At 39.7% G+C, this 12,974-nt stretch overlaps 1 protein-coding gene across 6 annotated transcripts in view; it reads left to right on the plus strand.

The window, feature by feature from the left end:
* Positions 1–12,974, plus strand: part of ABI1 (abl interactor 1) — a 90,295-nt gene that overhangs the window by 59,443 nt on the left and 17,878 nt on the right. For 3 of the 6 annotated variants that reach the window (XM_007420755.4, XM_007420756.4, XM_007420753.4), the window contains exons 3-6: positions 2,578–2,754; positions 6,949–6,963; positions 7,600–7,700; positions 12,767–12,907. In XM_007420755.4, the coding sequence (XP_007420817.1) occupies positions 2,578–2,754; positions 6,949–6,963; positions 7,600–7,700; positions 12,767–12,907 (434 nt within the window). The remainder of the gene's footprint in view (positions 1–2,577; positions 2,755–6,948; positions 6,964–7,599; positions 7,701–12,766; positions 12,908–12,974) is intronic. The other 3 variants (XM_007420750.4, XM_007420751.4, XM_007420754.4) reach the window with 1 other exon arrangement.

The raw sequence follows: 12,974 nt of genomic DNA on the forward strand, positions 1-12,974 counted from the left end.
AGGAGCACAGAGAAACAGTTCTCTCTGTGCCCAGGATGATGTGACCCTTTTGTGGGTATTTATAGAGATCTGAAGGGGGGGATTGGGGGGGGTTAGAGGGTGTGGGGGGGTTGGGTTAACGAGTGGCTGCTTGTTTTGGTGTCAGAATATCTGTGTATCTTCCTGGGGGTTAGGCAGGGTTTTTTCTTCTATTGAGTTGTTAACGAGTGGCTGCTGGGGGTGATTAGCATGTTCATTGTGTGAACTGTTCACATGTCCTGGTGGTTGAGCTGAGTTGTGGTCACATCATCCTGGGCACAGAGAGAACTGCTCCTGCACTCTGAAGATGCCGGTCACAGATGCTGGCGAAACGTTAGGAAACAAAACTTCCAGAACATGGCCACACAGCCCGGAAGACCCACACCAGCCTTCGTATGCCGGCCATGAAAGCCTTCAAAAATACACTGTTACAATAAGTTCTAATTCTTGGTCTTTATCTCACCCTTATATTTTAAATTGCTTCTTGAGTTACAGTTCATTGTGTTTTATGATTTATGGAATCATGAATAGTGCATGGACTTGATATCTGTGGTTCCTTTACAAAATGTGATATTTAGAATTATCTTAAAAACTCAAATACAGTGGAACCTCGGTTTACGAACTTAATTCGTTCCGTGACTCTGGTCACACCCCGAATTGGTCGCACCCGGAAGGAAATTTCCCCATAAGGTTCAATGTAATTACCGTTAATCCGTTCTGGCGTGGAGGACAGGGAGGCGGCTATTGCTTGGAGGGAGAGTCTCTCTCCCTACGACCACGTGTCAGGGGCGAAAAATCGCCACGGACCACATGTCGGGCAGAAAAATGGCCGCGGACCACGTGTCGGGCGGAAAAATGGCCGCGGACCACGTGTCAGGGGCGGAAAAATGGCTGCGGACCACGTGTCAGGCGGAAAATGGCCACGGACCACGTGTCAGGGCGGAAAATGGCTGCAGACCACGTGTCAGGGGCGGAAAATGGCTGCGGACCACGTGTCAGGGGCGGAAAATGGCCGCGGACCGTGTCACGGGAGGGAAAATGGCCGCGTACCCTGTTCGTACCCCGAGGCAGAGTTCGCAAACCGAGGTAAATTTTTGTGCCAGGAGCTGGTCGTAACCCGAAAAGTTCGTTAACAGAGGCGTTCGTAACCCGAGGTACCACTGTATCTCAAAAGTGTCATTTGCAATTTGTATTTAAGTAGTTGCAGAATACGTAACTAGAAATTTACTCTGTCTTGCAGTTGATGTTATCAGTTACAATTTTCCAGTATGTCTTGTCCTGTTTTCTTTTAATCCTATGTCCATGTGCTAATTTTTTTAGTCTCCTGTTTCATAACAGTGGAGGAAAAAAAAAAAAAAGCAGCTAGCAATATATAAAAACAATGAAAGCCTGAGTAGGAGGCTGACAAATGCATTGTTAACGTTTTGTTATCCTTGTTTTTATTTATTATATTCAATTTCTAAGGGTGCCCTCCTCACCATGGTGACTCTGGGTGGATAGCAGCAATTAAAAACTACCAACAGCAAAATAAAATACATGATCAGCAGCGTCTAATATATACATGCAAAAATTGGGGGGATCTTACTAATAGTTTTTAATGCCCCCAGTTATCCCAGCAATCGGGTTAAAAACAATACCCTCCAGAATAGTAGAATAGTAGTTTGAACAGTGTTTAGTTTCTGATTACAGGTTCACATACACATAATGTTTTAAGTATAAATTTTTCTGCAGCCAGAAAACCTGATTTTCTTCCAGGGTAGATTTTTCTAATTACTTTTGAGTTCCATCCCTTTCTTACAGAGTGTTGACTTTCTTTTAATTATGGCATGCTTCTGAGATCAAATTGTCTTTATAACAAAAACTTCCTTTCCTTTGATTATATGTAGGGTGTTATTTACCTTTTCCATTTCATGGGTATGTTAAAGTAACTAGGAAGGTATGATCTTGGATGTGTTTTTACACCATGTTGTGTAATTGCACCATAATTGCAAGGATGCATGGGAGGAAATAATCTCCTCCTGAGCAGGAAAATACTAGCTGTCTTGAAACTATGTGAATGTTCTAGCAAATGATTTTTGGAACAATGGTATATCTTATATAAGCTAGTGGTCCTACATCCAATTTCTTCCCAGTTTTACTTATATTCAAGGTCCACTCTATTGGGTGGGTTCAGCCAGTAATCAAACATAAAAAAAAGAAGCTGTCTAAATCATTCTGAGCTTAGAATCTATATTGAACAAGGTATGGTACATTAACATTATATATTACAGGTAGTCCCCAGTTTAAGAACAGGTTCTGTTCCCAAGGTCTGTCCTTAAGTCGTTTGTATGTAAGCCAGAACAGTATTATTGTATAAAACTGTATAAGTAGTATTATGTAATTACCTTGAACTATTGTGTATTTAACTTGAATTGTGCTACAGTAGGCTCTATTCTTAACTATGGGTCATCTGTAACCTGGGCGTTCTTAACCCAGGGACTACCTGTATGCAAAAAAACATTAAAATGCTTGGAATTGAAGTTGTTAAGCATGCATTTGCATCTTTTGTTTTCTTTGCAGACAGTGGACATACATAAAGAAAAAGTTGCCCGTAGAGAGATTGGCATTTTGACAACTAATAAGAATACTTCCAGAACACACAAAATAATAGCTCCAGCAAACATGGAGCGGCCTGTAAGGTATATTCGAAAACCGATAGACTACACAGTATTGGATGACGTAGGCCATGGTGTGAAGGTAAGAACTTGGTTCTCTTTCTAGCCATTGTCAGTTATTTAGGATAGCAAATAACTCTGATGTCATAAATTTCTGTTCTGGCCTCTAAACTGATTTTGTGTTAAAGTGCTTTACTCAAATATAGCTTGGAAAAGAAATTCAGTATTTGGTGGTGATGGTCATTTTCATCCTCTTACAGGTAGTCCTCGACTTACAACCACAATAGGGACCAGAAAATTTGTCATTAAGCAGTATGGTTGTTAAGTGAGGCATGTGACTGCACCAATTTTACATTTTTGTGGCGGTTGTTAAGTGAATCACATGGTTGTTAAGTGAATCGCATGGTTCCCTATTGAGTTTGCTTGTCGGAAGCTAGGTGGAAAGGTCATAAATGGCGATCATGTGAGCTTGGGATGCTGCAACTGTCGTAAATACATACCAGTTGCCAAGCACCTGAATTTTGACCACACGAGCATGGGGACACTGTGATGGCCATAAGTATGAGAACTGGTCGTAAGTCACTTTTTTCAGCACCATCATAACTTCAAATGGTGACTGAACAAATGGTCATAAGTCGAGGACTACCTATACATCAGTTTGTTAAGCTTTTTGTGCCCCGTTATTAGCTTCCTAATGTCTTTATGAACTGAATTTATTTTCAAAAGTTTCTTCCAAAGTAATGATCATGATATGTTGCTGAAAAAGTATATAAACCACTATACAGAGTATACATTGCTACATATATTGTATCACCTCTGTCATGTATAGATAATTAATCCTAAAATACATTTGTGATGTGTTTGGCTTACCACTTTAAAAGGCTTTCACTATTCTGATAGAATGAGCTCTAATTTCCCTGCTGTATTGTACAGCAGGCATGAGGAATTTCTGTTGAACTTCTACTCATGTTTGGTCTGTGAACTGCTGGGAGTTATAGATCAAGAAAATCAGACTCTTATTGTCTGTTGTTACTCAGGTACCTGGATTATCTTTCCCTGAAAGACAAACAGTATAAATACTGCAGTGTTTCATATACAGAGGACAGCAGTCTAATCTTGCTGGAATGTTACATTCATGTAGGACCGCAGAGGCAATGGCATGTTTCAGAGACAATGATACATAATGCCTTCAGTTGACCAGAAACCACCACTGCATCTTAATTTTGAATGGTAGCTAGTCTTAATTTTGATTGATTGAAATAAACCAACTTTATTTGGTAAGAATAAGTATGGATGGATTTAAACATAATGATTTATTATGTCTAAACTAAAATCTAGAACTTCCAGATTTTTTTTCCCAACTGTACTAGACAGGAGGAGGAGAATGCACCTATTAAAGGCTTGTTTGCCATTAGATGCAATAGTTTATCACTGCATCCAGAGAAGATGTCTATCTCATTAAGCTAAATAAATGTTATTGTGATATTTGCATCCAGAGGTATTTTTGCTTGTTTATTTTTGAGGCAAAATGCTTGTCTCCATCACATCTTTGAGATAAGCATAACCTTTGTTTATGTCTTGTTTTGGCTTTCATGTGTGCATAAGAATAATATTTACATTAGATTTTTTCTAGAAACAAAGATGATCATTTCTTGAAACTGCTGAGGCATTTGGATAGTTTATAATATTGCTATTTGTTAAACATCTGTTTTGGTGAAAGCTCAGCGAACAAAGGCAATGATGCAGGACTGTTGAAGGAACAAGGAAGTAAGAATACAACATCAAATCTGCTTCTTTCCCCTTGAAGCAGTTTATGCAAGGCACTTCCTTGAAGCCTTTTAAACAGAGACATGCTACACAAAGTACTACAAAGTGACAATTCTGTATATTTAAAATTGTCCAAATTACCAGTCATTGTGCTGTTAATGCCTTTCATTTTTTATAAATCTATATCTGATTGTGAGTTTTGTACATAGTAATCAGAGGTCAAATTCAGATGTGTTCATCAAGCCAATATAAATGGGTGGATTTTTTTACGATAACGATAATTTATTAAACTTGTATGCTGTCCAACCCTCAGCGACTCTGGGTGGCTCATAACAATCAAGGAAATTACATAACATCAGTAAAAGATAAAAGATAAAGATAAAAGATGGCAAGCACAATGAAGTGAGGGGTCTCACTCTCCCTTGTCAAAGGGCTGGGCCTTCATGGCTTTTCTAGACAGCAGAGTGGGGGCCATTCAGATCTTGGGGTGAACCTTGCTCCAGAGGGCAGGCACTGCTACAGAGAAGGAGTGCTTCCAGGATTCTGATGGGATTACATTGTTTAACTGAAGGAACCTGGAGTACGCCAACCCTGCAGGATTGAATCAGTCAGGCAGATGTATGGGAGATAGGCCCTATGCCATGCAGGGCTTTATAGTAGCGATCAGCACCTTGAATCACACCTGCAGCTCGCAAAGCAGAGGTGTTACATAGGCATCCCGAGACATGCCCATTACTGCTTGCACTGCTGCATTCTGGACCAGTTGAAGCTTCCAGGCAGTCTTCAAGGGCAACCCCATGTAGAGTGTGTTGCAGTAGACACACTGTGAGGTGATTAGGGCATGAGTCTGAGGGGCCTCCTGATCTAGGAAAGGGTGCAACTGGTGCACCAGATGGAGTTGTGCAAAGGCCTTCCTGGCCACAGCTGACACCTGTTCTTTAAGCAGGAGCTGTGAGTCTGGGAAGGCCCCCTAGATTGATACCAAACTTAAAGGGGAAATTGCTACCTCATCTAAGGTCAAAGATGTCAGTCAATCAATCAATCAATCATAGCTAAATATAAAAATACTCCTTTATTCCTTCCCTGAACCTCTGGATTCCATTTGTAATAGGCACTTTATGTAATAGATTACCTTCACTGTCAGTTTTCTTTTGTTTCCAAACTTGAAAATTTTCCTAGCCTATACTGGCTTGAGAAAATTTAACATATTTTGCAAACTCTAGCCATGCCATATTTTAAAAAAGAATACTGTATATGGTTGTTTTAGTGCAGCACACTGAACCCCTTTTACGAGATTGATGTACTAGTAGTATAATAGCACTGACCTACCAGTAAGGATTATTAAACAAATCTTTAAAATGCTTTGAATACTTAGAGAAAGTAAGTATACATTATATTATTGGCCCTTTCAGTTACTTTCACTACTGCACTCACTTTACTATTCACTTTCTGTGTAAGGAGCATTTCATTTGATATTGTATGCATTCACATATTCCAAAGTTCTGATGTATCTGTTTCTTCTTTTGGAGATGGGTCAAGAACTTTATCATTTCAAACATGGAAACGTGATTGGAGGATAACTGGCTTCATGTTCAAGCACATATTGATCGGATTAGGCTGTCATTATTACATTCCCATTTCTCTTAGCTGGGCTCTATTTCTATAAATAACATCAAAGAGAAAGAAGGAGAATATAGAGCTGTCTGAATGAAGCATACTTTAAAAAGGAAAAATGAGTTGTTTATAATTCTGTAGTAGTACTTAGGCTTTTCATGGAGAAGCTCACACGTTTTTTGTAAGTGCTTTGGAAACTGATTTAAAGAGCAAAGATTTAGAAGAAGAAATACAGTTCCTTTACTGTGTTGCATGCTTAGATATACAACTACATGAAGAGAAGATAGTGTGAACTAGGCTGGCATAGTGTGAACTAGACTAGTGTTCATCTCTCTGTGAAAGCAGCTTTGTGATAGAAACACAACTAGGGCCATAGAAATGTGTACTCTATTTGTAATTTGATGCACATTGATCTATTATAAAATTAGCTCAATGAAGGATTGATTTTGGTATACCGATCAACATCTGGGATTGGGGTAGTTTTCATGTAATATTATTTTATAGATTCCATTTGTACAACTCCAGCCAAACTGCGGTTGAATTTTAGTACAGTTTGCCATCATCCCGAGTCCCTCCTCTTTGCCCCCTGAAAGTGTTTGCAAGCTGTTCTTCAGTCTATGTATTAAGTGTTAGTTTTGAGAGTGTGTCGCAACTGCTGCAGCCATAACAACGTATTTTCAGTTGTGGGAGAAGAACAGTTACAAACCTTTGGGGGGAATCTGCTTTCATGCTAGTCACAAGTGAAAGCTTGTTTCTGTATCTGGATTGCAACTGTCAGTTACAAAGAAAATATGCATATATTGTACCATTAGTATTTAAGACCTGTCGTATGGACAGTAACAGATGTGCCATTAATTTCTGCTTTTCTTCCTCCTTTTCTTTTTGCCAACGTAAGTGGCTAAAAGCCAAGGTAAGAAGAGTTATTTATCATTTGACCCAGAACACCCCATGACAGTAGAGGCTGAGCCATTACACTTGAAAGCTAGTGCTCTCTCCTATACTTCTCTGCTCCTTTTTCACTCATAGGTTATTTAGATGTGTTGAATTTCAGCTCCAACTGACAGTTAATATATTACTGATATATTGACAGATGCATTTTATTCATAGATAACATTTAATTTCTCTAACATACATAGTGCTTTGCTTTGATCCAGCAGTGCTTTTTCTCTTATTGACTTAACGTTTTAAACAAGGTTTCCCAGAAACTCTTGCATGCCTATGCTAATCAGATGAAGTTGGAAAAAATAAATATATTGGTAAATCTTGAATATAAAAAGCATTCTGTTGATCTAATGTGGTCACTGAAAGCAGATTTGTTTTGTAAACCAACACAGCTTAGACTTCATTTGCTGGTGGGTATAAAATTGCAAAGGGATGGTGGGAGAAATGTATTACCCTTATTATACTTAACTGAGTAGGCAGCAAAATAAGCTGTATTCTAAAAGCTGTCTGGGAATCCTTTCTTTATATTAGGATACTGAAGCATTCAATGTTTATTTGAGCTGTTTTATTTAAAAAAATATTAAAGCATTATTCCGGTTTTCAGCATGGAAGCAATCAGCCTGCAAGAACTGGCACTTTGTCAAGAACAAATCCTCCTACACAGAAACCACCAAGTCCTCCTATGTCAGGCCGAGGAACGCTAGGGTAAGAACAAGGTTTCTGCTTTTATGTTGACAAAGACCACAATTCTGATTGCTTGTGCAACACTGTCTAGGGTTGAGGTCTCCTTGTTTTCTAATGGGAAGTAACTTGATACCTAAGTCCATTTGCTTCTGAGTGAATTCATGTGGTGCTCCTGGGACCATCTCCTACATGATGACGTATAGGATACCAACCCAGCTGATGGAGTGCTCTTGAAGTTCCGATACTGTCAAAGAGTTTTGATTTCTCTGAATGTCCAAGGAGAATTTCCATTCTGAAACCAATATAATGTTCTGTTTAAGTTGCTGGACAGTAAAGAAAGTGGATTAAACTGGGATATAGGCACTCAGTCCACTCTCTTTTTCTAATTCAACATAGTATCACTCAGTTCTGGGAGAAATGCTGAACTTAGAGAGGAAGAATATTTTGTTTTATATATTTGAATATAAGAAGCCCCTATTAATAAATAGACCCTAATGCTCTTTGGATATATTAGACTGCACATCCTATCATGAGGGGGACGCGGTGGCGCAGCGGCTTAATGACGCTGAAAGTTGCCGGCCAGAAATGGTCGACGCTTCAGTGGTTCGAGTCCAGCCTTCGCGTTAAACAGGGTGAGCTCCTGTTTCCTCCCCAGTTCCTGTCAACCCAACAGTTCGAAAACTTACGTGAGTAGATAAATGGGGACTCTCACTCCGGTGGGAGGAAAAATGCTGGCGGCGCCTTGCAAAAAAGGAGTTGGGAGCAGTTGCCGGTAAGCGCGAAAAACTGTGCGCGCCCAAAAAGGGCGCGAAGCAACGGAAACCCCGCCTCCTGCGCTCGCCAGCTGGGCTCTGCCCTAGGAAGGAGGCTCTGGCAAACCACTTCCGAAGAACAGTTGCCTTGAAAACTGCAAGGACTCGTCCAAGCAGTCACTGCAGGGTCAGCAATGACTGAGCGCAGACAAAAAAAAAAAAACACACACACACACATCCTATCATACTTGCTCGATTAGCCATTGCCTGTGCTGGCAGGCAATGAAAGCTGTCTGTACTGAATTGGTCAGAGGCGCCATGTTGGAGAAGGCTGTTCTATTGCATGGACAGGAAGCAAGGTTGGAAACTAGCTTTCCCTTCTTTGTTTGGATCTGTGGCTGCATTATTAATTCTTAGAGTCTCAAGACACACTCAAGAAGGGTTAAAATACTTTGTATAGTAGGTAGGGCTGCATCAAGAGTGTTGAGGCTGGGAGTCAGCAGCTGCTGTGGTGGTGAGATTTTTTAGTCTAATGAGCTTTACCAGGAATAATGGTAAGGGGAAATGCACATTAATATCAATTTGCCCTTATACACAAATTTTAACCCACACCCTGACCTATCAAAGTGGCTGGAATAAAATGGGTAGAGGAAAACAGTGCTCCAGAGGTCATTTAAATTTGGAAGAGAAGAGGCCCAAATTAACCAAGTTTGGAGAGTGCTGTTTTAGCACTGTCCATGGAAAAATAACTAACAACTCTTTGTTTCTAAGAGGCAAAGATGTTACTTTCTTGCTAGGACTGCAGAATAATGGAGAATCCCACCTTTGGAAACAGCCTATGCTGGAAGTATTTGGATGAGTATGTACATCTGTAGCAAACAGACTGTATTTGCTGAAACCTTGAGGAAAAAGTGTGTAGGAGACATAAATTTGAGGCTATACCAGTAAGTTGATGAAGGCAACAAAAACCACATTTTTTATTATTGCCAGCATGGACATGTTCACATAGTCACCAGGAGACAGGCTCAGCTCAAGGAAGACTTTAATGCTGAAAGGATTAAAGAAATACATTAACTGAACCTTATTGCCAGGAAAAAAAAAAACGTTGTGATATATGCATACGCATTATGTAATTCCTTTTCAGGACGAGGTATATTAAAGGACAAAAGGGGATAAAAATAGTAAGTCAAAGAAATGAAAAGGGGAACTTAAGAAAAAGAAAAGAAACTATAGTTAAAACCAGCTGGCTCCAACTACATATGGTTTACATATCTTTCTATACCTGCAAGCCACCCTTGCCTCTGCTGTGTCCATATAACACTTCATTTGTTCTTTAAACTTCTCAACTTTCTTTTTTAGGATCTCATCAAGTCCACCCAGCCACAGCTTTCTTAATTTTTCCCTTCCTCTTGACCTGTATGTTTGTTTTGCAATTTGACCCTCATTCATTCGCTCAACATACTTATTTCATACTTGTCAACCACTTTGGAATTCAGTCTACCTTTATTCAGTGCCCATAACATTCTTAAACCTCTCACTTCTTTTTTTACCACCTGCATTTCTTCAATATTTCATTTCTGCTGCATTTAGCTTCTATATTTTGTCTGACATACACAACTCTCACTTCCATGTAATAAAGTGAGCACAAACATATACAGCTGTTTTAGCTTAGGAAAACATTCATTTGTCAAACAGACTGCATACTTCTGCTTCCTACCAGCATCTATTTGCTCTATTTTTTTTGCCATTTATATAGAATTTGCAGTGATTTCCTCACTTTTCCTGCCAGACACAGCTACCTAGGTCTTTGATACATTAATTTTCAGACCCAAGCTCCTCCTTGTATCAAACAGTCGTACATTCACTGCAGATTATTCAGCCAACAGGGCATCACCAGTCAGCCAACAACATGGCATCATCTACATATAAAAGTAGGCTTACTGTTATGTCCCAACCAATGTACCTCTAATATAATTGAAGTCATTCCTGATACTTATATACTTTATACGACTAAGGGGACATTATAGATCTTTGTCTTAGTCCTGCTGAACCATTCACTAAATATTCCATTTATTCCCATGCATGCTTTACTTCATCATATGCTGTTCTTATTGCATTCACAACCATCCTTTAACTCCCTTTTCACACAAAACATTCCACGATTCAAGCCTTTACACTTACATGCCTTCTCTAGATCAATAAATGTACAATAAAATTCCTTTCCCACATTCTCCCTTTCTGTTTGTATAGAGAAACAGTAATGGTATTTTTCCAGTCATCAGGTACGGATTAAACAAGTTGCACAACTACTTCATAAACAAATCACATCCCATATTTTAACATTTTTCCAATTATACCATCTATACCTGCACTTGTACCATTTTTCAACATTTTCACAGCATTTGTGACTTTCTTTTCATTCATCTTTTCTTGGACACTAATATTTATAGTATTTGTTTTTATTTTATTCTTCAGTATATCTCAATCACTTCATACAGAACTCTAAGTACCCCTTCCAGCCTTCCCTCACTTCAGTTTCATTCCAAATTATTTCATCACTATTTATGGAATGTAATTAAATCATTCATTCTGCAGGAGGCTCCTTGTTTAGCCCTCTTCACCCACTACCAAAGCCATTGTTTATTTTCATCAAAATCACTCTGCAATTTTTCTGTCTCTTAACCATTCCTTTGTCTCTTGGCTTCTTTGCACCCATCCTTTTCTCTGTACAGTACATTTCCTCCCCAATTTTGCAGTAACCATTCTCTTGGCTAGTTGAGGCTCTCAGGAATTGCTTTTTAATCAGAGACAGAGTAGACAAGATGACCAGCTGCAGTCTTCATTTCATCAAGTTGATGGAAGTGCAAGCAGCACTTTTATCATCAAACATGTACAAGTTATTCTGTGCAAGGTAACTTTGGTAATCTGAACACTATCCTGCAAGTCAACATGTTGTTGCCCACATTCTACCAACTAGGAGATTATGCGGTGTGCTGGCACACATTCAGATTTGTCATAAATTATCAAATGTAATTTCTTAATATCTAATCTTGGGACAATTTTATAAAAATATTACTGTGTTACTGAGAATAATTAATTGTTAGGCTGATTTGCACCTACAGATTGTCCTTGCTTAACAACCTTAACTGGGACTGGATTTTCTGTCGCTAAGTAATGCAGTTGTTAGGCAAAATATCACGTGACTGTACCGTTTAGTGATGGCAGTTTTGATAGTCCTGGTTGTGGTCGTTAGGTGGATCACGCCATCATTATGCTTCTCCTATCCTGCTGCGCTCACCTCCACTTCCGCTCCCCCCACCTGCCTATCTCCCCCCATCTCTGCCCTTTTGGCCACCCTCTTCTCCGCCACCCCCCTGCTCCCCCCAGTCCACCTTCTCTGCCTTCTTCCTCCGGCTGCTGATGAGGCGTGCAAAGGTCAGCTGGGGGCAGTGGGGGGCAGCAGAGGGCCAGGTAGCCAAAGGGCAGAGATGGGGGGGAGATAGGTGGGTGGGGGGAGTTGAAGTGCACCCTGCAGTTTTAGATGCAGTTAGGTTGCCAAGTGCCCGAATTTTGATCATGTGACCGTGGGGGTGCTGCAACAGCCATAAGTTTGAGGACCGGTCATAAATATGCCTTGTTTGGTCCCAATGTAACTTTGAATGTCGCTGAATGAATAGTCATTAAGTGGGGACTACCTGTAGTTGGGAATTCTAATTCTAACACTAGGGTTGGGAGTTTATATATCCATGTACAGCCATATAGACACACAAATTCTATAAAGAAAAGCAGACAGGTTTATAGTATGACTCAGAGCAGTGTTCTATCCTGCATAGCCTGCAGATTTTCATGATAATTTGTTTTTGTTTTGTCTTAACTAAATACGCCTTAGCAGGTGCTAACTATAGCATGAGTCCTTTGAGTTTGTATACATGCAATTCATATTTAACTACCGAGATGGACTCCTCAGATAACTATTTTGTTCTTGCATTTCCCTTTGAATTATGAATTTATGATTTTCCACTTATGAAAGAGGAAGAATATCCATAGACTTCTTTGTAATTTATGTTTCCAGAGTTATTATTGAGTAAAGAAGAATTTCACCTTAAATTGTTGCTGAGACTCCATCTGTATCTGGGGTAGTCCAGCAACACCTAGAATGCACTAGGTATTTATCATTAATATGGTATATCTCAAGAATGCTGCAGGACGGTGGACACTAAACTGCTTAACAGGTAAGGTCACGTGCAGTGATTTGCTTTCCTGTAATCTAATCCAATTTCCATTTCTTTTTTCTCTTCTGTCCCCTTTGCTTTCTGTCCTGCTTCATTTTAATAGACGGAACACTCCCTATAAAACGTTGGAGCCTGTTAAGCCACCCACAGTCCCCAACGATTACATGACTAGTCCAGCAAGACTTGGAAGTCAGCACAGTCCTGGAAGAACAGCTTCCTTAAACCAGAGGCCGAGGACACATAGGTAAATGAATTGGAGACTTGATAGCAAATTTGATCTGGAGAAGCAATAATAGAAGGCTGCAAAAGGA

Source organism: Python bivittatus, unplaced genomic scaffold (assembly GCF_059951505.1).
Source record: "Python bivittatus isolate LINGU-HERP-01145 unplaced genomic scaffold, Pbiv_v1 ctg000610_np1212, whole genome shotgun sequence".
Taxonomy (NCBI): Eukaryota; Metazoa; Chordata; class Lepidosauria; order Squamata; family Pythonidae; genus Python; species Python bivittatus.